The 26,234-nt window shown below is 46.8% G+C and overlaps 2 protein-coding genes across 6 annotated transcripts in view; both read left to right on the top strand.

Annotated features, from left to right (window-relative positions):
• The first annotated feature begins 1,357 nt into the window (after positions 1 to 1,357).
• Elk (Eag-like K[+] channel) lies at positions 1,358 to 24,875 on the top strand. 4 transcript variants are annotated; one of them, XM_031976519.2, is made up of 16 exons: positions 1,358 to 1,600; positions 3,196 to 3,306; positions 14,038 to 14,271; positions 14,834 to 14,947; positions 15,610 to 15,737; positions 15,818 to 16,046; positions 17,195 to 17,358; positions 18,046 to 18,259; positions 19,082 to 19,261; positions 19,514 to 19,713; positions 19,865 to 20,114; positions 20,205 to 20,467; positions 20,556 to 20,707; positions 20,777 to 20,945; positions 21,027 to 21,405; positions 21,529 to 24,875. In XM_031976519.2, exons 2-16 carry the CDS (start codon positions 3,231 to 3,233, stop codon positions 21,738 to 21,740), a joined length of 2,964 nt encoding a protein of 987 aa, XP_031832379.2. In that variant the 5' UTR covers positions 1,358 to 1,600; positions 3,196 to 3,230; the 3' UTR covers positions 21,741 to 24,875. The 4 variants fall into 4 exon arrangements, with proteins under 4 accessions (XP_031832379.2, XP_031832378.2, XP_031832377.2 ...); XM_031976518.2 differs by having other exon boundaries at positions 14,834 to 14,953; XM_031976517.2 differs by having other exon boundaries at positions 14,834 to 14,971.
• Positions 24,876 to 25,789: 914 nt separating this feature from the next.
• Positions 25,790 to 26,234, top strand: part of LOC116426899 (uncharacterized) — a 117,241-nt gene continuing 116,796 nt past the window's right edge. For both annotated transcript variants that reach the window (XM_076365785.1, XM_076365773.1), the window contains exons 1-2: positions 25,790 to 25,930; positions 26,114 to 26,211. The gene's annotated coding sequence lies outside the window, so the exon portion shown is untranslated. The remainder of the gene's footprint in view (positions 25,931 to 26,113; positions 26,212 to 26,234) is intronic.

The raw sequence follows: 26,234 nt of genomic DNA, 5'->3' as shown, positions 1-26,234 counted from the left end.
GCGGCTTAAACGAAGTCGAATTCTTACGAAGCGGGAAATCGTTGGGAAATCCTCGGTGCTCCGCGAAGAAGCGAATTCGCGTAGGAACGGGTTCCAAAGGAACAATGAATTCCTTTATACAGGCCAATATACGACGGCATAACCTTTGCGTATCTGCTCGGTGGACGCGGATATCAAATATCCTCGGATATCACCACTTTCATAACGTTCAGAACGTTGTGCGCGCAACGTTCGATATTATCCTCTGGTTCATTTCATCTATAATCTTCGAACTTCTTTGGGACGAACGGGAACGTTCTTTTTGCTTTCGTTACGGTCGAGGCACGGTTCCGCCGGGTAAAATTGCCCGGTACCCTCGTATAAATGAAAATGCAATCCCACGGGAATAAGCGGAAAGGTTTTAAAGCGTTACGGGTCTGCCAAGTATCTCTAAACTGGTTCATCGAGGATTTTGTATCCTCTTGTTCATAAAGCGATACGAAGCGGAGTTAACGTCCGCCATAATCTTTTATGGAATATTTACTACCTTCTTCCACGTCGTTCAGTGTTGCGCGGGATTACACACAGTTTACATACCCGCTTTCCATGAAACATTGAAAACCGATCCCGGTACTTTGAACACCGAACTTCCGCACGGTTTTCGCCGGGAAGTCGTCGGAGGGTAGTCGCGGACGACGGATATCCTTCGATTCCGCTTTTACTACATACTTTGATCACATTGGCTCGAGTACATTTCACTTTCTACCGACCAGAAGTAGCACCTAAAGCTAAGAGTCGTTGTTTGCTCGTCTGATCGATGGATTGCAAACAGTAAACGACGGAACGATCAAACTGTTCTCTAATTATCGACTGCTCGTGGGAGCACGTACCGTGCCCTGCATTTTCTACGAGGGTCAAACGGTTTCTGGCGAAGCGAGGTACACGCGACCTGCCAGTTGGATTTCTTGGAACAACGCTGTCCTCCGATCATCGACTGACCAACGACTGCGAACAATGTCATTCTCCACAGGCGTCACGAGTAGAGGGAAGCTTGGCTAGTTTGATTTCTCGATAGAATCGCCGAAGACGTCGGTGTGGCTTAGTACATTTGATCCTCGCTGGGTGTCTTGACCCTGTTTTATGGCTGGCGGTACACACGCGTTTGGGAATAATCAGCGCGCGTGCGTATGCAGGTTACACCAGTTTCGCGCTCGTGTACTTATCAGTGTACACCCACGTACAGGGTTGCACGTACAGGCACGGCTCGCTGTGTTGGAGTATACCTTCAACGCTTTACCACATGTTGCGCCTTGGTGCGCGGAGCGCAAGTCAGCCAGGAGCCCGGGCCATCAGGATAGAGAGAATCTCTCCCCTCGGCTCGGTCAGTTACGCGAGTACCAGCGAGCGTTCCGCGTGTCTCCCGTTTCCCTCTCGCAAGTGTCGCGATAAGCGCCTCGCATCTATCGGAACCGCGAACGAACGCGCGATTCGCATTTGCTCGGCTCGTGTTCAGTGCGAAATTCAGTGCAACATCGAAACCAAAGGATACCGAACTAGGAGTAATGTTCCCGACGACGGCTAGCATGCTCAGCCACTGAGCCGCTACTTTTTTCTCGAGAAGGTCTGTAAACCTTCCTCCGCCGATCGTATTAACCGCTTCGTCGGGATCCCCGTTGACAAACTGCAAAAATCCATGCGCCTGAATGAAATCACCGCCTGAACGACCCACATGCCCCGTCACCGAGTAATGCGCGACATCCAGCATGCATCTTATCACGGTCAACGCGCTTTCCATCGGAATCCCTAAATAGTTGCCGCTCCGGAAAAAAAAGGAACGAAACGGCAACGGTTTGCTTCGCGACACCGCGCTCGCCGCCGCGATGCACGCCGATAAGGGAAGTTTCGCGACACTGTCCGTTCGGCGAGCGACGATTTAACGATGACGGAAACGTGTACTTAGGAGGACAGAGGTGGAAAGAAAGAGTCTATAGCGTAATTCATTTTTCTGGCGCGAGTGCACAAGAATGATATCACTTGGCAAACGGTTCCGCGAAGGATAAGCTGGAAATATATATTGTATCTTGTATGGTATCCCCTCTTCACACCTGTTACATTGCTCGAATCCCTACACAGCGGTGCAGATTCGTCTTACGTGTACGAGATGGTAAAGTGCACGTACGAACGACCCTCGTGTTTGGAAACCGAGGAACGAACGCCTCAATTTCGTTGTAGGCTTCAGCAGCGGTTATAAATGAACCCGTAATTCGATTTAGTTATACGTGAAATGAATGTTTTACAAACGGATAGGGCGCAAAGCGGGATAACCGAGTCGAATATTTAATTCCATCCCCCTCTGTTCAATACGTTCGGTCCGTTTTAATATTTCATTCGCTCGGGGATTTTCCTTTTTCAGGTTGCCGTAGTATTTTTGCACGGGTATAAATAATTTGTTAATATAAAAACACGTTTCGCTGTTATGCAGCACTATTCCTTTACGTCGAAAATAGCCCAGCTTTTCCCATTAATCCGTGAATGGAGTTCGCGAGACGAACGGTTAATGATATTATAACGCGCGACGCGACGTTCCCGAAGACATCGCAATCGAAAAACGATGCGGAGGGTTACGTCGGAGAAGGACATTCAATTATAACGTAGAATAGCCCGGGCTGTCCGAGAATACCTTGAATGAAAGAAAACTGTAACTTCGGTTGGATTAATTCCAGGAATCAAGAATACGATTGAACAACGCGAATAACAATAGAACTGTCCAATAATGAAAAGCTATGAATATCGCCGAGTCGGAGGCTGCCGAACGGACTCGTGTTACCATAAACGCGTTCCCCTGCCTGCCCGAAGAATTACGCGGAACGATACGCTCGGAGTTCCCGATTATTTTACGAGCCTGTTAAATAAAAACGCCGGTTACAGCTAAAAATAGTGGCGTTCGGTGTTGCTTAGTCGGTAATCATCTATCACCGCTACCGCTGTGCTGCACGCAATCCTTTATTTTCATCGGACCACTGACCTACCTATCGGATACTTAGCCTTTTTCTCGATGCATAAATTTGCAGGTTTATAAAGCCGCGCTTCGCGGAGGCTTTATAGCTCTTCGTTCGGAACGTACTTGTGCTTGAAATCTGCGCGGAACGCGTAACGCGAAAATTGCCTTAAAACCTAACAGCGAAATTGATAGGATATTTTGGTCGATTTTTCCAGATTGCAGCGCCTGACAGCGCGGCGGGGCGGCCCCAATGCCGGTCAGGAAGGGCCTCCTCGCCCCACAAAATACGTTCTTAGATACGATCGCGACCCGCTTCGATGGAACCCGTAAGTATTATCGACTGCGAAAAGCATTTAATTAATTTCTTAGATTGAAAATGGGGGGTCGGGGAAACGGCGTTTAATAGCCGATTAATTCGCCGCTTCGACCGTTCGTCCGAGTGTAAACGGTTAATTCTCGTCGAGGGTTCAAAAGCGCGGAGAGAGAGAGAGAGAGAGCTAATCGAGAATAAACTTTCCGAGTCTGTGGATTCGCCGCGGGCATAAATAAAACAAAATATCGCCGATAAAATTCCGGTCACGCCGCAGAACCGGTCAACCTATTCCCGTAAACTTTCCGGAGGTGCAAAAGAACGAATCCCGTATAACGTTCGAGTCCTTCGATTAGCCTCGATCCCTACATTCGACGGCGACCCTCGTTTGCGCGTCGTCAGCCGAGAGCCAGACGATTTATCAATATAAAAAGGCTAGGGTAAATCCCAGAGTTCACGGGTGGGGGGAACAGGATTCGCGATCGATTATTTCTCCGCGTCTGCCCGCCTTCGAGATCAATCTATCCGTCGAGAGTGTCGAAACGATTCTATTACTCGGAGGAAGATTTTCAGAATTTCAAGGGATGAAGGGAGAGTCTCGCACTCGACGTCTCCGCGCGTCGAGTTGCGGGAGCGTGTAACCCCTCGTAGATATGTTTGGCTTCGCGGTGCCACTTCCGTGACACGACGCCTAACACGATTCGGTGCGTCACACGCGTCACGCGTGTCGCTATTTACCAGTCGCTCGATCAAGCTGCAAATTAATACCGAGCATCTCTCGATACGCGCCCAGCGACCGTCCATGTTGTCGCGTTAATTCGTGTACCGATATTGTGGCTAGCTGTGTTAACAGCGCGCGAAACCGAATTGCTTCGGTGCCGAACGTGGAAACTAGTTGAATACCGCGGCCCGAGGATCCCGAGTTTCGTCGGAGATTGGCTTCGCGTTCTTTGACGGCGTTCCGCGAAACATTGAAAAGAACGTTCGAAAGAGATCGCCGTTTCGTTAGCAACAATGCCGGCAATCTTCGTGTCTTCCTTAGGGACCGGCAACTTAGTTATCTTGGAGCTTTCCCTTGCTGCCGGGGATCCGTATACCCGGAGCCAAACGGCTCTCTAAGAAGAAAGACCGTAATCTGAACAGTCGCAAACGTATCGTCGAAATCCCTCTCCTCTTCTGATTCGCGATAAAAACGAGACGCGGGACGGGAAAATGCGGCCAGTGGGCGATCGCATACAAACGTAGGCATTCGTGGAAAACGTGAGCGTTTAACGAACCGAGAAGCTCTCCGCGTCTATTCAATTCAACCCTCGTCCACCTATTTGATCAACGACACCGAGCAATTTTTTTCGGTCAGCCATCGCGTTCGACCTCGTCTTCTCGGGTACTTTCAAACGAGCCGGTCTCGGGCGAGACTTAAACAGACGGATAGGAAGTTAAGAGTCCACCGATACCAATACAAACTCCAGACCAAAAACCCAAGGAAAACTAATTACGGGAAAGGGGCTACAGATAGTCGTCGTCTCCGTCGTAGTCGTCTTCGCCGTCGACGTCGTAAAATAATTACAGGAACGTTACGTCCTTGGAAAGTAATGGAATCGTACTTTTTCCCCTCCTCCGAGACGCTGACAAAATTGCATTCCTGCCGGCCTGACCATAATCTCCGGCGGTGGAGGTAGATTTCGATTTAATCGCGAAGTTTAAGTAGGAAGTATTTACTTTGGACCGGTTCATTTATAATATGCAGCCCGACAGCCGACTCGCGCCGCGGAAGAGACGTTCCGAGTATCCGGGACACTTGCGTAACGCGTCGTCTTATCGTCCCGCGAGGAATTAATTTTGAAGGAACACTTGGTCCATTCGGACGTTAAGGCGATTAAACCGAGGAGGCTTCGCCCTAAACCGTGGGCTGTAATCGAAATTAGTTTCGTTTCGCTGGCACGCGTTGCTTTCGGTTCGCCGGTGGACCAAGGAAATTTCCCAGCAATTATCCGAAACGTTTCGTACAATTTCCTCCGACTAATCCCCCGCGTTATCCGAGTACACCGTCAAACTCGATTAGCCTGATCGAATGCAGAATCCTGTTTGCATCAGTTCAAGTAACTTGGAGTGGTGATCGAGCACTTGCTTGTTTACCGCACTCGCGAGACGATCTTGTCGTTATAGTGCGACGTCTCGTCGCTCGGAGAGGAAGCGACGATCCTGAAATTATGCTATTACTCTCGATCTTGGCGTTCCATCAATTACTACGGAGCGTTCTCTCTTCAAACTCCGTCGCTCCCCGAGAACGATAACCGTTACGTTTTTCCCCGTTTCGCATAAAATAATCGAGAGGGTGGAACGTTCGCGTCGCGGTACGATAAAGAGTTCGGCCGATGTTTCTTGGCGGTACAACAATGCGCGTCACGATTTTACGTAACGAGGGAACTACGGATTTACTCGAACTCTCGCATAATCTACTCTCGCGGGCTGGACTGAATTTTCCCAGCCGGCGTGTATCGCTATACACCGCGCCGGTGAAAGAGAAAAGACGCGGAGAAACGGGGCTGCGGGTTCGCGACCTTCTCGTCGCGAACGCACCGAGCATTTCCGTGGCAGAAAAGGGAAATAATTGCTCGTTAACGATACTCGAAGCACCTATCCGAGGGTATTTTTGGCACTCTCTTTCTTTCTCCGAGGCGTGTTTGGCGCGTCGCCAACTGGGCTAAAGGATGGTTGACGACTGTTCAAACACTCGTTTGTCTTTGCTGACCAAGACTCATGGAGGGCCAATTGGAATATTCGTTTCAGCCGAGTTTCATGCGACTATCTGCGGTTTTTTTATCGATTCGAGAGCGCACAACACCGGAGATGGATTTTAGCCGGTCGGTTATATTTGTATAGCGCGACCGCGTGTCTCTGTTTGCATCGCGGACCGGCTTTCCCGTTATTTATTCGGGAGCGTAACGATTCGACGGTATGAATTTTGATAGGGGGAAAACAAAGGAAAAAGAAGAGAGGAAAAAAAAAGACACGACGCGGCGGTCGAATGCGAGCACCTTTGTTATCCGCACGCGAAACTTCGTCGTGACGACGCGTTTGAATAGGGAAAGCCGAAGGGATACGCAGCGGCAACCCTCCAGCCAGCTCGTGGCGCATGAATTCCGTGTAATATGCCCCCTAGTTTTATCATCGAGTCCGTCGACCCCAGACGGAGCGTGGAATTATTAATCTAACATCGACGCCGCGAAAATCGACCTTATTCGAACTGCATACATATTTGCAGACCGTCCCTGCCGCGCTCGAGCGTGATATCTGTTCAGGAATAGGTATCCGTATATCCATATGCATTTCGATTCTCCGATGAATTATTAAATAGCGTACATCGAGCTCCGTTAATCGGTTGGTTTATATTTCATCCCTTGAAAAACGACCAACTGTCTAAATTCTTTCGATCGATATTCGAATTCTGCGCCGGTCGCATTTTCGCTTCTCGTTCGTCTGTTCGGCGAGCGTGTGTATATTTCGGGGAAACAATGGAATCACGACGGAGGCGCGGACGTTGTATGGAACACACGAATGAAACACCCGGGACAAGCATCTCTTGTTTCATGACCTTAATTGAGGATCATTAATTTCTTCTTAATGATCGATCGGCGCACTCTTCTTTAATTATTCTCCTTCAGCATCACGGCCGGATGTGTTCGTATAACGCTTCCGATGTTCCCGGCGGGAATCGCGCGCGTGATTCTATCGGACGACCGCGGATAGAATAGATAACGTTCACGGAATATTATCTAGAATGATGAATAAGCCTGTACAAAGACAGACCGAACTCGCACGGTCGTCCGTGTCGCGGGTAAATGTCGATGTGTCGCGTCCAGTCGCGGCGCGCGATTAATTTGCCTGTTCGTTTGTCTATTAAACACGATAATCCGAGATTTAGGGCATTTCCCCCCGTCGCCGGGAATGTAACGCGGAATGCGATGCACGCTCCGAGATAGCGGGGCCGCGTTTCACGTGGCTTGCGCAGTTATTTCCCTTAACAATTAGAACTTTGAGCGTCTTGAAATCCGCGCCGGTTCAATTTAGAATCGTATTTCAAGATCTTGCGTGAGGTATTGCGCAACTTTCAGCGGGAAAGAACTTTGCTTCGCGAAGTAAAATGGTTCTGGGAGACCGAGGGAGTAACTGTGAACGTTAAGTGGTAAGTAAGAAGAAAACGGGAGGGTTCAAGAAATTTCTTTGCCCACGCCGAATAACCCATTTATACTTCTCGGTTATCTTTTACCGTTTATTCGCTTCTGTTCTGCCGGGCAACGAGAAATTGATGATAATCAGTGCGGCCTATAACAGAAGAATTTATGATAGCGCGCGACAGAGAGAGAGAGAGAGTAAAAGAGAGTGGAGTGCAAAAAGGACAGAGATTTTGAAAAAAAATGCTTCTACCGTGGAACGCTCGATTTATTTGCGTCTGCCCTCGGGACAGTCGCGTTCAGACACAAAAACGCGAAGAAAAACAAGGGTCGCTCGGAAAACATTTTTGGGAATTCCCCGCGGAGCATCGAAGGAACGAATGTTCAAACTCCGCCGACTCGAGAGACGCCGGTGGAATCTGCCGCTCTCTCGAGTAGTAACGATCAAGCAAACGTCAGCCGAGAAATCGAAACGCGCACGATGCGCCGCGCGTATAGCTGTTAAATATTTCTTCGCGCCTCTGCCTGGAGAATGTATTATACATCACGGCAGAATGGCGTGCGCGTCGTCTGCAAGACGGGACGCGAACCGATCCGAACCAACTAAAATACGAAGAAATTGGAAGTAAAGCAGAACTCGATATCCCCGACAGTTTGAAAGTTCCAGTCGAACGCCAGAGATCTGCCGGTTCGTGTACGCCGAATCGCTATACCTGTCACTACGTTTACGCGTATATTTAACGGCGATACAACCCCGATGCACTCACCGACGAATTCAAAGCCGCGTATCACACACCGCCACGACCTCAAAACTTCCACTAATAGAAACGTTCGCCGCAAATAAACGTCGAAACGGGAACCGTACCGACCCGGCTTTTGTTTCGACCGCGTAACGTGCGGCAAGAAACCCGACAATACGGCACAGGCGTTGATAAGTTTAATTGCTCTGCTGCCTCTTTTACGCGAGTCCGCCGCCATTTTCAATTTTACAAGTTGCCCGGGAGAAAACGAGAAGCTAGAACACCGTGACTCTCGGCGGACGAGTACACGCGAAATGTCGTCAACGTGTTCCTCCTTTTTCTTCCGTAATTCCGCCGTCGATTCGGAATTCGTTTCGCGACGCAAAAATTGTTGGTATTCGAACTTCGTTCGGAGGTCGGCTCGAAAGTTCCGACGGATACGCGACACAGAATTCAGATAAATTTTCGCGGGCCGATCGCAACGCACCTGCCTATGAAAACAAAGCGGAGCCTAGATTTCCCGCTATAAAACGCGCACGCCAGATTATTCCGCGCTGCATTATACCAGACACGTGAGAAAACAGTGCGCCGTTCGTTCAATTTTCTCCTACGCTAATTGCGCGATATTCCCGTCACGTTGGAGGTTAATACCGATTGCCACACGGTGCATCGGAACGAATGGAACTCCGAAAAATCCACTTCAGCCGGTCGAGGATCGCCCGGACGGCGTAAAAGCGTGAAACGGGAGAACTTTGATGGCGGGAAAGTACGGGCCACCGTAATTATATCGAGCACACGGATTTCATTCCGTCCACTAACATGTTCAACGCGAAAGTTACGCCGCATACTGGAAATTTTCATCCGCTTAGTAACATTGAATCATTAATCGGCTTAATTCCGGTCGTGCTTAACTATTCCGACGGTAAACATTCGAATTTGCTTATCGCGGTACACCGTGAAAAATGCATACGGACTGTCGAGGATTCGAGTATTGATCGTCAGAACCGAACGCAACGATTGTTCAACACTTATCTTATCGCGACGATCGACGACGCAACAAAAGATAATGACGTAGTTTCTTTCCGACGAAGATACGTGAGTTTATCGATTTCAAGTAGCAAACTCGATTCCCCTATTCTTCCCTGTATAATGAAAATATACGCGAGGTACGTAACCCTGCTGGCGACGGGAACAAATCGTTTGTCGTTCGCCGCAGTCGCCGTAATGCATGGGAAATGAAACTACCGAGCGGCAATCGCAAAACGTTTAATTCCGCCGATTAAAGGGGATTGCTCGAGGAAAGAAAATCGAGGCTGATAAGAATAACCGATGAAATTGTGATTTTTCAATGCGACGAATCGGATGATTGCACGTGTGTACACGTATGTCCGAGAGGAGACTCGGTATGGGTTCTTCTTCAGCAGCGGGCTTAGTAGATCCAGGCTTAATCCCCTCATATTCCCGTTCACGGCGGGCATTCTGAAGCGAAAGAGGCCTAACTTGTCGGATGAAAGACAAAATAGTGAACTCGAACGGGGCCGGAGAAGTCTACTTTTATCACGAACTTCCTTTCAAACAAAATTCCAATTTTCTCGGCTTCGATGTACCTCGTTTCCCCGGTTAGATAACAGGGAAAATATAATGCCCGAAAGCGATGTGCCGGACATACGGGCAAGTCGCTTTGCTAAACTTCGAGGTAAATTCGTTTCCGTTTCTATTCGGTAAGTATTCATTCGAGGAAGAGGCTGGTACGAAACAAGCATCGAAAACGATTCGGTAAGAGGCGTCCCGCGTTCTTTGTGCCATTTCAGCAACGATCAGGATTTTGTGTCTTCGGGCAACGGAGACGATTCCGCGTGCTTCCACAGTCTTTTAGGAAATGAAGCAATTTTGAAGCATAGAATGGGGAAGATGACCCGTGTTCCATTTGCCATCAGGCTCCACGTGCTCGAAATTTCGTAGAAATCTGATTAGGAGAAACGGTACACCGCGACCCTAGTGGAAATTGCTAAGTTATAATCGCCGCCAATCTCAATCTTGAGCGATAAAGTTCCGGTGGTAACGAGTCTCTCGGCCTTCCACTTTAAATTGAGCCGAAGAACGATGGCTCTAAATACGATACGTCGTTTCCATCTGGCGCGGAAACGCTCTTATAAAAATTTGCTCCGGAACTTTCGGCGGCGGCTCGTAACGACTATTAGAAGGCTTAACGCGCCTATTACGGAATCGCTGACGTCCGAGTACGCGTTACACGGCGGCGTAGTGTCCCCGGAAGAAAGAGAAACGTAACGCGGACATTCCTGTTAAGTGCTCGACCAGAATGAAAGTTTCTTCGCGGAACGAGGAATATTTTCGGTCGCGAAGCGTTAAAAGAACCTGCGACTCCGCTCGCAATGGAGGTCAACCTCCACCGGCGCGTGCAATCCTTTCAAGAATATTACGTCGACGACAGTGCGCGGCACAAAGGAGTTACAAGGTCGAAATGTAATTAATCCGTTGAAAGGGAAGTCTCAAAGTGTATACGGTAACAATAGATAAAAAAAAGAAAATCTGAAGCGTATTCTTTAAAGTCGAAAGTTTAGTCGAAGAAATCCAGGAAGACGGAACTTGTTACCGGACTTTTTCTTCCTCGCCCGATTTTCGTGGTAATTTCAAGCACGATTGAACTAACCCGGTGTATTTCCCCCAATCAACGTCCCACGGGGATTCCGTCGCTCGCTTTCATTCGCCGAACGATCGGCCAGCGCCCGGCCTGGTAACGGGGAAAGGCTGCTTTTAGGAGGAAATTTACGCGCGACCGGACGATTAAGAATGAGACCCGCGAAAAAGTGCCGAGCACGAACCCGCTCTTTATTTGCAAAGACTTTCCCCGAAGCCCGCGGTACGTGATGAAAAGCGCAAGGTCGACATGTACGGATAATACCAACTTTAAACCCGTAATGACCGCAGCAATATCAGCGCTGTTTAAATACAAACCCGTGGTTTTCGTTACCGCACGTTCCATGCCGCGTTCAACACGTTTGAAAATTTTCGAGCATCACGTTTTCTTAATCCCTCTTCGCGCGTCTCGTCGCGGCGACGTGAAATAAATCCGCGTCCGTCTCTGCCCGATGCGGATACGTACTCCGAGGGTCGTAGCTGTCGCGATAACGACGACATTCCGAAATATACATTGCCCCGTAATACGAGCAAAACTCGGCTAAACGAACGCGGCAATAAAATTGAATTTGTTTGCGTTCAACGCGGGCCAGACGGTAATGAAAATATGGGATCGCGCGGACTTTACACGGACGCGCGGCGCATACGGATCGTATCTACGGTATATAATTATCGAACGCCTCTAGCAGGACGTAAATTCGGCCGCGTTAACCACAATAGCTGCATCAACACAACCGTTATATCCACTTAATTATTTTGTGGTCACCGAGAAATATGACTAGGAACGTATGACGTGGGATATCGTTTTTCAATTAACCACCTGAAAACGTGGAAACGCGCCTGCCCTCTTCGGGCACGGTTGCAACTCCGAAAATATCCGATAATTGCTCGCGACTAGCTTACGGTTAAATTTTATCGAATTACTTCGAGATCGGTTTTACAGGTTTCCGGGAAAGCCAGACGCAGAAGGAAATCGCAGGTACGGAGTTGGTCGCGAAATTATTTAAAATTCTAAAATTACGATATTCCCGTCGATACTACGACCGCACAGAATTCGTATCTTCGAGCTTCGATACAATCCGCGCCGATAAAAAGCTGCTGCGCTCGCGACTAAAGGAATAATGAAACACGCTTCCGGTCAAATATGCGACGAGACTATCTTTCATCCCCTTTATACGCTCTCGTGAAAATTTTCCGCCGTGCGTAGCTAAAGCCGGTCGTATTAGCGTGAGATGCGCTTTTCGCGAGCTACAGCCATCTTTACCGGTCCCGTTTAATTATTTACGCTGTTTCGCGTGCACATTTTATTAGCCGTTTCCGCCTATAAATTCACAAGACTACCAGCGGCGATTGTTTAAGCATTTACGCTTTATATCCGACAAAGTTTCAGGGTTCCCGTCGCCCAGTTAACTTCTCGAATGAAAAGTTCTTGAAAGAACCGGTACCGCGGTTTTCCGGTTAAGCAAATTTTCCGGCGTCGGTGCGCGTTCGACGCGTACGCGGGATTCGATATACGGCACAATCGGCTCCATTAGTCTTTGCTCAGGGACTCCGCCGAAACTAGCGTTTACACCGCTTTTAGCGGCTGATGCGGTGATCGTAAACGCTCTCGTTGTCGTGACCACGGGTTTAAACATGCCACTGGCTCCGTGCACGCGTACATAGCACAATCGGTGGGATAATCGAACGATGATTCGCGCGTTAATCGAATATTCGGAAAGGTACGTAAGTACGCGCAACGACAACAAAGGGGAGCGATTGTTCGGAACGGTCACTTTAATCGAAGAGGGAACGCCGCGTTACGTTAAAATCCTGTGTGTCACGAAATAAAATTCAATTAAACTGAAAGTATCGCGTGTCCATGGCCGACAACCGCGCTTTATCCGACCGTAACCGAGATTTTCTAATAAACGACTAATTGTAATCTCTCTGAATTCTTCCTGCGCTAACTCTGCAATCCGCCACTGAAACTCAATCAATTCGATTTGGATTGAAATTACCAGCAAGTTTTCCAATAGCGGGGCCGCGCGAACTCGGCTCGGCTTGGCATTTAAAACGCGTCGAACAATGTTCACGCGGTTCAGCTTTAATTATATTGTATTTTTATCTTGAAACCTTTCGTCGCCGAACTTATTATTTTCCGCGGCGCATAAAGGGTGACCTCGCCGTCGCTAGTCACCGTGACACAAAAAAGTTACGCGGCATTGTTTGGATATGCTCAGCCACCGAAAAGGGAACTTCCGTCGCGCACTTATTTCCAGGAAAAGCAGGAGAAAGGAGCGCGTTTAGACGAAATCGGTGCTCTCCGGGTGTCGTGGAAATTGCTGTGACTCGCGGGAACTAATGTTTAACGAAATCTCTTTGACACGCGCACACGTGTAGCCGCACGTGTGTGTGTGTGTGTGACGGGAACGATGCAGCCTTCTTTCGAAGAACAGGAAGCGTAGGGAGCCGAGATTGCGCAAGGCGGCTGAGCGAGAAGATGAAAGTGTTTCAGGGGTAAGCGTTGAATTAAAAATAGTGCCGACGTTACCCTGAAAGAGATTACGCGTGACGTCAGAGACGTTGACAAAGCTGTCAACCAATGAACTGTACAGCGCAAGGTGCAGTCATGCAACGGTTCCTTGCATCACGCGTGTCACGCATGTAATCATCAAAATCTTGTTTACCCGACACGACTCTCATTTAAAAGAAACGTAGGGTGCCTGCCTGCGAGGCGTCGGACACAGCGTTTTAATCGACCGTTCGTTCCCTTCTGGCAGTGCGACGCGAAATTCAGCCTCGCGCCGACCCAAGTTCATACAAAGTCTCTTTGTAACGACGAAAACCGAGCGGAACCAAATCGAACCGAGCGGACAGGTTCCATGGAGTTAAAAGTTTAATCGCAGCCCGGCGCTTCTCTTCTGATTGCTCTTTGGACGCAGCCGTTGCGTCGGTTCGATTCAATCCTCGTGTGTCGAAATCACCGTGACACGAAATAATTGAAAGGTAACCGTACCAACGCGCAATCACTTTGTAAAGCCTCCGACCGCGGCATGCGAAAACGACACAGGAGATTTCGGGGGGAGAAATAGCGGTATCTACATCTATTTACGGGCAACAGTCGCATTTCAAGCGTTTTTCCCCTGTAATCAAGCGTTCCTCCCTTTCTTGATTTATTTCTTTCTGTCGCAGACAGCAACTTTGTGCTGGGAAATGCGCAGGTTCCGGCTCTCTACCCGATCGTTTATTGCTCCGACGGATTCTGCGAGCTGACAGGATTCGCGCGAGCGCAGATCATGCAGAAAGGTTGCGCTTGCAAATTCCTTTATGGCCCGGAAACGAAGGAAGAAAAAAGGGCGATGATCGAGAAGAGCCTCGAGAGCAAGACGGAGCTGAAGACCGACGTCGTGTTTTACAAGAAGAACGGTAAGTATCGCGCGACTAGGACTTTTGCGGTCTGGGACCCGAGGAGATCCGGATGTCGCGATTCGTCTCGCGGGTCTATTCGGGCTAGGAAAAGTATGGTGCACCCGGAAGTTTCCCGGGTTCCCGAGTTCATTCCGTTCAAAAGATTCGCCTGTACGTGCAGAGCGGAGCTCGTACCTTCGATCCGTCACTGCGAGCCGGAGGCAGGCAATTACGAACAGTAGAACGTATTGATCTTTAATTCATGTTCACGTGTAGCAACTTTAACCGTTCCCGATGCTGTTGCCGGAGCGTAGCTTTTAAAAATATGTTTCTCCGAGGTAGCTCGTTTTGTCGCTGAAATGAATTTTTCCACTTACGATGCCATAACTGTAGAATCCATGATTTATCGTTTAAAATGGCACACTTTGAGCTCGGAATTCCTCTCTCCCCGGGAAAAATCCCCGTAACAGCTGCGCCCCTGATAGCCGCTATTTTACTTTCCGCTCCGTACCGTTCATTTTTATACGTTCCATACGCGAACGGTAACGAGATTTCGCCTGAACCTGACTTTAATCCCCAGGAACTACATTCGATTGCTTGGTCGACATTGTCCCGATCAAAAACGAAAAGGGCGACGTCGTACTGTTTCTGGCCTCGCACAAAGATAACACCGACAGGAAGAACCATCAGTCGAGTGAGAGTGAGTTGCTCGATAGTGGTGAGTCCTAGCCATGCTTCGCCGCTGAACACGAACCGACGAAACGATTTTCTCTGGAATGCATTTCGATCGACGCGACTGATGAATTGCATTCCAAAATGTCCGAGATCACGGACCCGTAGATCGGGTATGGATTAAACGTTCCCAAACTATTGTACATACTCTTCTTCCCGGCGTACCGAAACGTTTCGTGCTTTTTACACCGCGTTCACGCAAACACGCTGCACGTGACACGTAATGCAACACACACTATTCTTCAAAGCGAAACACCAAAGAGCAAGAAATCGAGCCAGCCAACAGTCACGAATAGTTTGCTTTTCTTGTAGAATTTACACATTGCAGTCGCGTTGCACGTGTTAGTTTCACATGAGATCGAGATAGAAAAGCTACGTGAATATTTCGCTCGGATCAACGATATATATGCAACCTCCGTATATACCCGTACACCTACTGGCATGTAGTTTTCGTTCTGTGCGCAAGATGGAAAACGTATATTCGACTACGTGAACGAGCATCCATCAGGCGATGATGCTTGCGTTTAATTGTTCATTTCCGAGCAACGATGTATATAGAATATATTAACGAAAAGTCCGTTGGTTCGGTGCGAAGTCTACGGCAATGGTACAATTGCATTTCAGATGCAAATGGCGGTCTCGATCCAGAGGCACCGCCGGCTAATTACGGCCGGAGAAGGAGTCGCGCCATACTCTATCAACTGTCGGGCCATTATAAGCAGGACAATAAGCACAAACATAAGTTGAACAGTGTAAGTGATTCGTTCCCACGAGTAACGGCGTCGTTCAGAACTTTTCGTCCGCTTTCCTCGAACACTCCGTATCATTCTAGAATCTCCTGAACCCTACCGACGCACCGCTGCCGGAATACAAAACGACGGTCATTAAAAAATCTCAATTCATCTTGAGTCACTACTGCGGGTTCAAGTCTTGCTGGGATTGGCTGATACTACTCGCGACCTTTTACGTGGCCATAGTGGTCCCGTTTAACGCTAGTTTCATTAACACCGATAGGCCTACGATGGTCAGCGATGTCGTCGTCGAGGCCCTCTTCATAATCGGTGGGTATTCTATCTCCGACTGGATTTCAAGGTTCTGTTACGCAAGATGCGGAGCACTTCGCGTCGTGCGAATGACCGTTCGAACCGCGGGGTTTCCGGAGAGGCCTAAAATAATGAAATCTAGAATTCGGAGCGTATCGATCGGTACGCTTTTAGAATAATTCAGCTGAGACAGATCGAGAAGGGTGCTCTTTTTATCCAATCGGTGATTCGAGGAGCTCGTTAAGTCCGAAAGCAACGACTCTCCCCCAATTCCGATCCCAACCTCCTCTCCACCCCGTTGTCATCGAAGCACTGCGGAAGAGGTTTCCCCTGGACGCGAACACAACCCAGTTCTCGCTTCATCGTCGATACATTTCTTTATTTCTCGGCGTGGAAACAGACGACAAAGAACACGACGGTGCTGCAGCGCCGAACGTATCGATACCGTTTCAAATTAGTAATACGAATGAAACCGGAACCGAACTCCTCGAATCACCTCCGATAGACTCGCTCCGCAACTACTTCGGTTAACTAATTCGCGTTGAATATCGAATAACGATCTTCCGAGGAAGAACTCTTCAAAGGTGTTCGACGAGACCCTGTCTTTTTGAGAACGTAAATCGTGGAATTTGATTCGCGCGCGAGACGGAAGGGTGAAAAGAACGCGGAAGAAAAGGACGGCGCGCGCGAAAAGATGCCGTCGTTCCAATCTTGTCGCTAAACTTGTTTCCGCTCGGCATCCTAGCACTCGTCGCAATAACTTCCATCGCGAAACTAGACGGGCTGTCCGTTGCGTGCGCGAACTCGACGGGACGCGGGCAGGAATTTTGCGGCGGAAATCCGACTCGCAAACGGGATTAAAAGCAGTTCGTCCTCGCACGAAGATGAAGTTTCTGAACGCGATGCATTTCCCTGTGTTGCGAAACTCGGAAGGGCAAGTAGCAGGTATAACCGTAGAGTTGCTTTGCCCCTTTGATCCACGACCGAGTCGAGTGTTTTCAGTTAGAACGTTTCTATTTGCTCGTTGACTCAGCTATTACGGCGCGCGTCGATTTTCATTTAACATTGGAATTATCGTTTAACGCGGCAATTATCGGGAAACCGGAACGGGAACGTCGCCGGACAAAAACAGGGGAACGTAGCAACGTGTTTCTACCTTTCCACAGATATCGTTCTGAACTTTCGTACGACGTACGTAAGCAGGAAGGGAGAAGTGGTCAGCAACAGTAAAAGTATAGCGGTCAACTATGTGAAGGGTTGGTTTATCGTCGATCTAGTCGCAGCTTTACCCTTTGATTTCCTTTACGCCTCGGACGTGTACAGTGGCGAGGTGAGTTTTCACTTGTTATACCATTATATGTACATAATGTAATAGATAACCGCTGGGAGTTTGGTCGGCGAGCGTTCGATACGTTGCAAGACGCGAGACTATAGCCGCGTGTTCGCGTTACTCGATCGAATCTCGAATCCGATAAAACTTTCCAATTAGAAACAGCTAATCGAATCGATTGTCCGGTCGCGAGTCTCGAGTTTCCGCCTAGTTGCTTTATCGAATTTTTACCACGATTAGATACGGTCTCTTCCGTGGACGAAAAAAATCCCGACGTCGCCGTCGTCGCGGAATCAAAGAAAAGACGTGTGCACGGAATGCCGTGTCTGCACGACACCAAGAGACGAGTCGTGAATAGAGTTCGTTTACCGTAGGACGATGTATTATTACGTTAAACGACCTGCCGATTCTTTGCGTCGCGTTTCTACTAGTACGCGATCTCACTTTCAATACGGAGCAACGTATCTCGACGGTGAATGATACAATTATCCGGTCGTCCGAAGTTCGTGATGCTTCAGAATTCGTAATTAACCTACGGGCCCGTTGAATCGGATATTCGAGATATTTGACGCGGAAATTCTCGTCGCCCGCGTGCAACCTCCGAATGATTCGCGTTATTTGCCGGGCGGACCGATACCAGCGTACACCACGGGAGATCACGATATTAACAGCAGATTTTTATCATAGGAATCGGGACATGGTAACATACATTTAGTAAAGTTAACAAGATTGCTAAGGCTTGCGCGGTTGCTTCAAAAGATGGATAGATATTCGCAATATAGCGCCGTAATTTTGACAATGTTAATGCTCCTTTTTATCCTGTTGGCACATTGGATGGCCTGCGTTTGGTTCGTAATCGCGGAAAAAGAAAGACTGAAAAACGACAGTGACTGGGATCTCGGTAAGTTCGACGAATTTTACTAAAATCCGACTCCATAGGTCGCGCCTTGAACTTGAGGGTCGCCCAGTTGAAAATAACTGGCGGTCACTGTCCACGGACAGGCGAACGTTCCACGCGACGGGGTTACCTAGTCGTTCTGGGATTTGCCACGTGTTCCGGAGCACCTATCTATATGTAATATGTACATGCTTAGATATACAGATTGGTCTCGGGAGTATTATTTCGAAGAACTTGTCTTCGGAGGGGCTCGAATCGCGCGTGGAAACCGCTCCGCTGCACGCCAGTAAGTTACAGCTACACCTGTATATAGATACGTATGTATATATCGTACATATGTATCGTATATCCGCGGAAGTCTGTTATGCCAAGAAAAACTTTTCTCTTTTACGACGGAGGGAAATCGTACCCCGTTTTTATCGAACGCCCGATAGTACTCGCGATACTCGTGTTACCCGTTAATCTGCCCGGTGGAATTAATGTCACGGAGAAACGAGCCCCGTAACAAATACGAACCTGATTACCGATCGCCGAACGTCTAAGCATCTACCTATAAAAGTCTGCAGCTTTTCCCTCAGACATCCGTTGGCAAGCTCCGCAGAGATTCAATCTGCTATCCACCTTAAGAGTGCACACGTTCGTGCATCCCTCTTGAACGCGATCGAATAGATTTTATCGACGTCGGCACACTTGTGACCGACATTCGCATCATATTTTAAAGCGTGTTACACCGCGCCGGGATCAATTGAATTTTTTCGATTCCCTTCGATGGAACAACGTCGACCGGCGCGAACGCGAAGAATTCTAATCGAATGAATTTTTCAGGTTGGATTCACACGCTCGCTGAGAGGCTAAAGATTTCCGTGCAAAATGTAACTCACGCGGAAAGTTACATCACAGCATTATATTTCACTTGTAGCAGCTTAACGTCGGTGGGATTTGGCAACGTGTCGGCGAACACGTTCTCCGAAAAGTTATTCTCCATTTGCGCGATGCTTGTTGGCGGTTAGTACTAAATCATCATCGATCGGTATAGGGCGCGTTAATCCGCTAGGATTATCCATAAATTATTGGATACTCAGTCGTACCCGACCTAACAATAAGCTTGCCTGCCTACGCGCTAAGAATTCGCGTGTACGTCGCGTGCTCGTCGCGTTAATGAACGTCGTAATACGGTGTCGATTAATACGGAATAAAGTTTGTCATCAATTTACAATAGGGAATATTTCCACACTGTACATATCGTGTATGCTACAGCTCTGATGCATGCTGTGGTGTTCGGTAACGTGACGGCGATCATTCAAAGAATTTACTCTAGGAGATCGCTGTATCAGACAAAATTGCGGGATCTCAAGGATTTTTTCATATTGCATCAGATCCCCGAAGAACTGAAACAGCGAATGCAAGACTATTTCCAGACCATGTGGTCCCTGAACCATGGTATCGATGTACACGAGGTATATACTGTGACTGGGTATACTATCTATAATGGAATAATTATGCGACGCGTTACGACAACGCTGAGCCCGGCGTATAACACGTAATCGTCGTTGTATGCCAGATTTAATGCGCGGTGTAATGAGACGAAACGTATGTTAATCCTTTTAGACCCTCGAACAATTCCCTGAGGAACTCAGAGGAGACGTTTCGATGCATTTGCATCGCGAGATTTTGAATTTACCGATATTCGAGACCGCCTCGCAGGGCTGTCTGAAACTGCTCTCCCTGCGTATTAGGAATAACTTCTGCGCTCCCGGCGAATATCTGGTCCACAAAGGGGACGCGCTCTCTTATATTTATTATTTGTGCAACGGCTCCATGGAAGTCGTGCAGAACGACATGGTCGTTGCGATTTTAGGTACGGTAGCCGAGCCTGGTCGGTCCCCTTCATTCTGAAACCAATAGACTCGGAGTTCCGATTCTAAACGGCATTTAATTCCCTTTGAAGGAAAAGGTGACTTGGTGGGTTGCGACATAAACGTGCATCTGCATCACGGTAGTAACGGGGGTGGAACAGGTGGTTCCGGTTCCGCGGACGTTGTGGTCAAATCGAGCTGCGACGTGAAAGCGCTAACTTATTGCGATCTAAAATGCATACACATGCAGGGCTTGGTCGAAGTTTTGCGTCTGTACCCGGAGTATCAGCACGAATTTGCGCACGACATACAGCACGACCTTACGTACAACATACGGGAGGGATACGAGGCTGAGGTAAGTTACTTCCTTGTCGCGACAGAAGACAGGTGGAATGAGAGGGCGAAATTGTTCTGGCACCCTTTCCCGTTCAAAACTTTTGTAGCAAGAATCGGATATGAACGGACCCTCTCTGACCCTACCATCGATCAGCGAGGACGATGAGAACGTACCCGACGAAGGGGAAACTTCGCCCTTATCACCGCCGAACAAATCACCCTTACATACATCTTCGAGTCCACGGCACGCCAAGTTTAGGTACGTAAACCGTATTTCTTCCTACCGCGGAATACCTTGAGTATTTCCATTATATATCCTACGAAACAGAGAAGAGTATCGCGACGGAAGGAGACCAGGCAGAGGTGTCCTGGCGAGAAGCAGAGCGGCTCAGGTGATCGCCCAAGAATCGATGGAAGAACATATCAGAGGGTCGGTGGAGAGACTCGATTCGCAGGTTTCCACTTTGCATCAGGATGTGGTTACTTTAAGTTCCGAGGTACGTTCGCGCGAGACGTACGAGACGACGTCTATTCATTGGTGTTTACACGGTTAAGTATAATCGATTCGATGCGAGCAGGTGAAGAACGCGATCCAAGCCCTACAAAATCTAGCGTACTCGCCGCAGAGCAATCCCAACTTGCCGATGCCCGCGGCTCGCGGGAGCGGAGTTTTAGCGAGAAGCTCGTCCCATCCGCCGGATGCCGTGTGTTGGAACCCCTCCGTTACGTGGATGAGCGACGGATCAACGCAAACCGCCGACTGGCCTGCAGAACTCTTCGAATCCTGGGTGAGGACGAATCCCCAACGAGTTCTGAGGATTCTCGAGCTCGATCCAGACGTTCTTTCGAGGCCGCCACCCTCGCCTACACCCTCGCCGTCCTCGCCGCCGCCGCCACCGTACGAACCCCTATCGCCTGTTGCTGGCACACCGCCACATTCGCCGACACCGTCGCAAGGTAAGCGTTGCGAGGCAAATTCTCGGTGAACGGTCAGAAAGTTACGGTTCCGATCGTGTCGCGCGATAAGGTACATATATGCATAGGTATATAAGCGCATGGGTACACGAGGATCTATTGCAGGAAACGAAAATTACGTTTTCGGCAACGGTCACGGAACTCGACACATTCCTCCCCGTTCATATAGACGAACGAATTCCACGTGGGATCCGGAGAACAAATCGCACAGATTTAGCGCCGGCGACGCCGAGAACGTGTCCTTCTATCAAGGGATGAATACCGTACGCGGTCTACCGGAATCGCGATCGTTAAAGTTCGATCCGTTCGACAAATGAACACATTCGGCAAACATATCAGAGGATCGCGAAGCGAGGGGCACGCGTGGCTTTACCGCACGGACACCGAAATAGAAACGCGAGATACATGCACAGCGAACGGCCATTGAAGCAGCAACGAGACGCGAAATCAGCTAACCGACGCGTTTTATCAGGCGTGTACTAATACGTAGTTCGACGTCGTGGAATCTCTAAGGTCTACCAATTTTCTACGAAACAGTGGCAGCCATATTCTCATTCGTTCGATGGTCGCAGGCGAGGGCGTGGTCAAAATTACTCCCTCGTTAACATTGTTTAATCGCGATGCGCGAGTCGCCGCGACAGAGACTCTCTCCTCGTATAATACTAATCCCTTATTTTACGAAACGTTCGTACAAACTGTAATGATTTCGATGAAAAAAAACGAGAATGCCTTTGCTCCTTCGATACGTTCGAACTTATACATTCGATACCTTGCTGTCTGATCCGAATAATCTCTATACTCAGGCACGTGTACAATCAAGAATTCGAATTTAGAACGCGACAAGCTGTTCGCGCGACTTTTTTCACGACTAACTGATTTTACCTAACCGACGATCGACGTTACGGTCGTTTTTATATGGAACCCGTTTTTTATCACCGACCCGTTCCGATGTGAATAAATACTTGGAATTCGAATATCGATGTAAATACGCATTGGGAACCTATTTTTCTTCGGAAGAACTTCGCTTGTATCATTCCATGTATGTACGTGTTGCTGTGATTAATTAAATCTAGTTAGCGAGACGATTCCGTTCGAGTTATATCGCGACGTGTTATCCAAACCGGTGTATACTTAATCGTCTTCTTTTGCGGCGAATTTGCTGTACGCGGATCAGCGAAATGCGTTCGAGAAGATTCGCACCGTTCTCGGGGGTTAACGGACGAACAGATGAGAAGGGGATGGCAAGAAGATGGGGGCGGAGGGGGGGAAAAAACGTGAAACGTTTCATATCACAGTCCTCTCTGAAACGGGAAGACTTTAAAAAAATGGTACCGAAGGAAGGGAACTTTCAACTTTAGCGTAGCAATAATATGCACACGAGATTTCGATGCATCCACCGACGTCCAAATTAAAATACATATGTAATAGTTACTGTAAAGTAGCCGTAAAGTTTTCTTCGAACGTGTACTTGTTGCATTCAAAACCGTTGATTTCAAGGTAGATAATACAATACTGTCGTATGTATAGGGAGATTGACCGATCAATTCGAAATTAATGTATGATAGTACGATGTAACCGCGCGAGTGTATATCCCACTGTAAGTAATTCTTGAACGGATTTCATGTAAATAGTATACATACGTCGCTATCGGAAATATGTGATAAGGCACGGCTTTGGCCATGCACGACAATTGTATTTGTTCATCTTCCATCGGATATTTGTGAAAGTCCCATCCCGTGGCGAGGATCATGCGTAAAAACAGCTCATTTGAAGAACGCGAGACATCGCGCGATATTAGTGACCACTTAACGATCATGATATTGAACGAATATTATTATTTAAACGGAGACCAATAATCAATTAAGTAGACGTCATCGTAGAACACGGAGAACGAAGTAATACTTGTGATCACGATCGCATGTTTTCACAAATGCCAATGGAAGCAGCTGTTTTATAAATATTTCATATATTTTGTTATACTGTTTCTATGCTCCTCACCTTTATCGTTCAAGCTAAAACATACATACATACATACATACATACATACTTACATATATACATAAATACATGCATACTTACATACATACATAAATACATATATACATAAATACATACATACATATATTGTAACGTTGTCTAATCTATTTCACATATTCTACTACTTTTTACACTCTTCGAACAATTATAATGGAAACATTTGTCATTTCGATACGAATACGCAGAGAATGTCTATAAGCACAAAATACAATACAATTAAATTTTAACACGTACTCGAGTACGCTGGAGAAACGTTGCAAGGAGATTCCCCGAACATTAATTCGTCACTGTGTCGAGTACAGAAATTTTAACAAAAAAAAAGCAAAGCAGGAAGAAGAATGGTAAAAAGAAAATTGTTGCTCACGTTAGATGTGACAATGTGTAAATCATCGATGCATGTATGTACATATACGGTATGTACATATCTAATTTTCCCCGTATGAACTTAGTTGATAAGTTAATCAACGTCGAGGTGCAATCGAGGATACCGAGTTTCGAGATACCTTAGCTGAACTCAATTAAATTTTTTATCACAAAACTTTTAATCTTACATACATACATACATACGTACTAGTTGAAGAACTTCGAAGCAACGGCCTTAAAAGGAAGATTTATTTTTCTCACTGCTCTTGAAAATACCGAGAATTAAGGGAACGCAGCGCGATGTCTGTGTAACCGGCGACCAAACGTTTTCGTTTCGGGACAGTATCGAGTTTCAAAACACTGCGAGCGAGAGCGTACCGTCAACACCACCTCCCCAGGGATAACGCGGCCATCTCGCCGAATTTAACGATTCGTATCCGTATTCTTTTCGAATTGCGCATATGTACTTGTATATTGGAATACTAACGAACATTTCATTTATTGTAACCGTAATAAAGAGTAAATGTTCTGAATGGCGTCGAGTACCCAGTTCTCGTATGGATTGTATCGATCACGTCGGCTGAGAAATATTCATATACAATTGTATAAATACGAACAGAGAAAGCTACAATTCTAAAAGGATAGAATATACTTCTAGTTACACGGTCTGAGACTAATGAGATCCTGAAAGTATCTTTGTTAACGAATACTAGTTGCTTAAACATGCAGAACTCTTAAACAATGCTTTTACGGCTATCGTTTCAGTTTCTATCTTGTGCCTATTGTAAAAAATAACAAGTTTTCGTCGATAATTTCAAAGGAATATCACGTTACATTAATGTGCGCATTATACTTTTTAATAACACAGGAAAATAATAATGAATAGCGGACACAATCGATAAGTGCAAAACCAGTCTACATTTCTGAAATATTTCAAACGTTTGTAAATATTCTTAACTGCTTATTGTACAGTGTGCATCGTATAATTGGCATCCTTCGTTCATTCGTCTCATTATAAAAACTGACAAATAAAGATAATCATTGAAACAAAAGATCGTGCGTTCTTTCTAACCTACCCTGGTTTAAATGCGAAATTTTGCGCGTACGAGTAGTTTAGTGGAATTTGTAAACTAGATCGAGGACATTTATGTAAATATATGTAGATTTTCATGATCGATTTATAGGAAGTCTTAAGCGATTTGTCCAAATAAAATGGAAGCCATATTGAACGTTATTCAATTTCGTATTGCGTTAATTTTACACTCACTATGAATTTATAAAATTTGCGGCATAATAATACTAATACACCATGTCGTTGTAAACGTCGCGTTATAATTACACTTGAATCAACTATTTCGATGAATAACAGTGCTCATACAGCACAAATAATTCAAATAAGCTTTCCTTAAAACAGAAAAACCGTTGCACACGCCATGTAATGAACGTCAAAATTGCGCGCGGATTTGTGATCCTGATATATCGTATTTTTTGATCGATATATCAGTTGATTTTTCAAAAAACTATTCGTCAGGTACGCAAACAACGTTATAGAAGTGTTTGAATCTTACTTGGTTGATAATAAAAGCCTTTTTCCACCAATTTTTTGGAATTTTCTGCAGAGCCGCAGCATCCTTCTTCACGCCAGCACTCCATAGTCACCACTAATGAAGACTATACATACTTTGGCGATTGACTGTAGTAGTGAACTACGTAAGTTAAAAAGGTAGCACCACCTCTGGCGACAAAATATCTAAACAATAGGGCTCTGTACGCTGCCGAAAAATAATTAACGACGATATTAATAAATAATGTAAATAAATATAATATAATATAAGTATGATTTCAGTGCATTTTTTATTGCCGTAATTATTGTATTGTTTCTTTTTTCGTGGATTTTGTATTTGCCGCTTTTTTACGAATAATATTTTTTCAATTGTCATGCGCAGTGGTCACATGACCTGATCATTTTCATTTGTGGAACGGTCTTGAACGGCGCGCGGTCTCTTTATTGCTTGCGCTAAATTTGTAAAAAAAAGTGGTAATTAATATTCCGTGACGCGATATTGTGTGAAAAGTGTGTGCGTCGAACTCATAGGAACTGATTGTGGTAAGTTTTTTAAATCATCGAGATGAAAATTAAAAGATATATAGAGATAAATTTTGCGCGTCCGTTAGGACTATGACCTTGACGTGACTATAATATATTTAAACAATTTTTTCTGGAAAATTCCATTTTTCTATCGGTTTGACTAACGCCAAACCTAATGAATATGTGTTTTCTTCTTAATAGATCAAGAAATAGGTTTCCAGTCCAAATTTTGTATGGAATCACGGGGCAACAAGAATACATCACGACGGGTTTTCCATGAGAAGAACTATTCGACAAAGGTCAGTTGCATGCTTCTACTATG

This window comes from Nomia melanderi, chromosome 1 (genome assembly GCF_051020985.1).
Source record: "Nomia melanderi isolate GNS246 chromosome 1, iyNomMela1, whole genome shotgun sequence".
NCBI classification, from domain to species: Eukaryota; Metazoa; Arthropoda; class Insecta; order Hymenoptera; family Halictidae; genus Nomia; species Nomia melanderi.
The sequence above is the reverse complement of the archived record's forward strand: the minus strand, read 5'-3'. Positions and strand labels throughout refer to the sequence as shown.

Excerpts from the sequence above, each read along its gene's own strand:
- Elk (XM_031976517.2), top strand. The coding sequence starts at position 3,231 with ATGCCGGTCAGGAAGGGCCTCCTCGCCCCACAAAATACGTTCTTAGAT. Across the intron at positions 16,047-17,194 it reads CGAGGCCCTCTTCATAATCG|ATATCGTTCTGAACTTTCGT; the intron begins GTGGGTATTCTA and ends ACCTTTCCACAG. Across the intron at positions 20,708-20,776 it reads CCACGGCACGCCAAGTTTAG|AGAAGAGTATCGCGACGGAA; the intron begins GTACGTAAACCG and ends CCTACGAAACAG.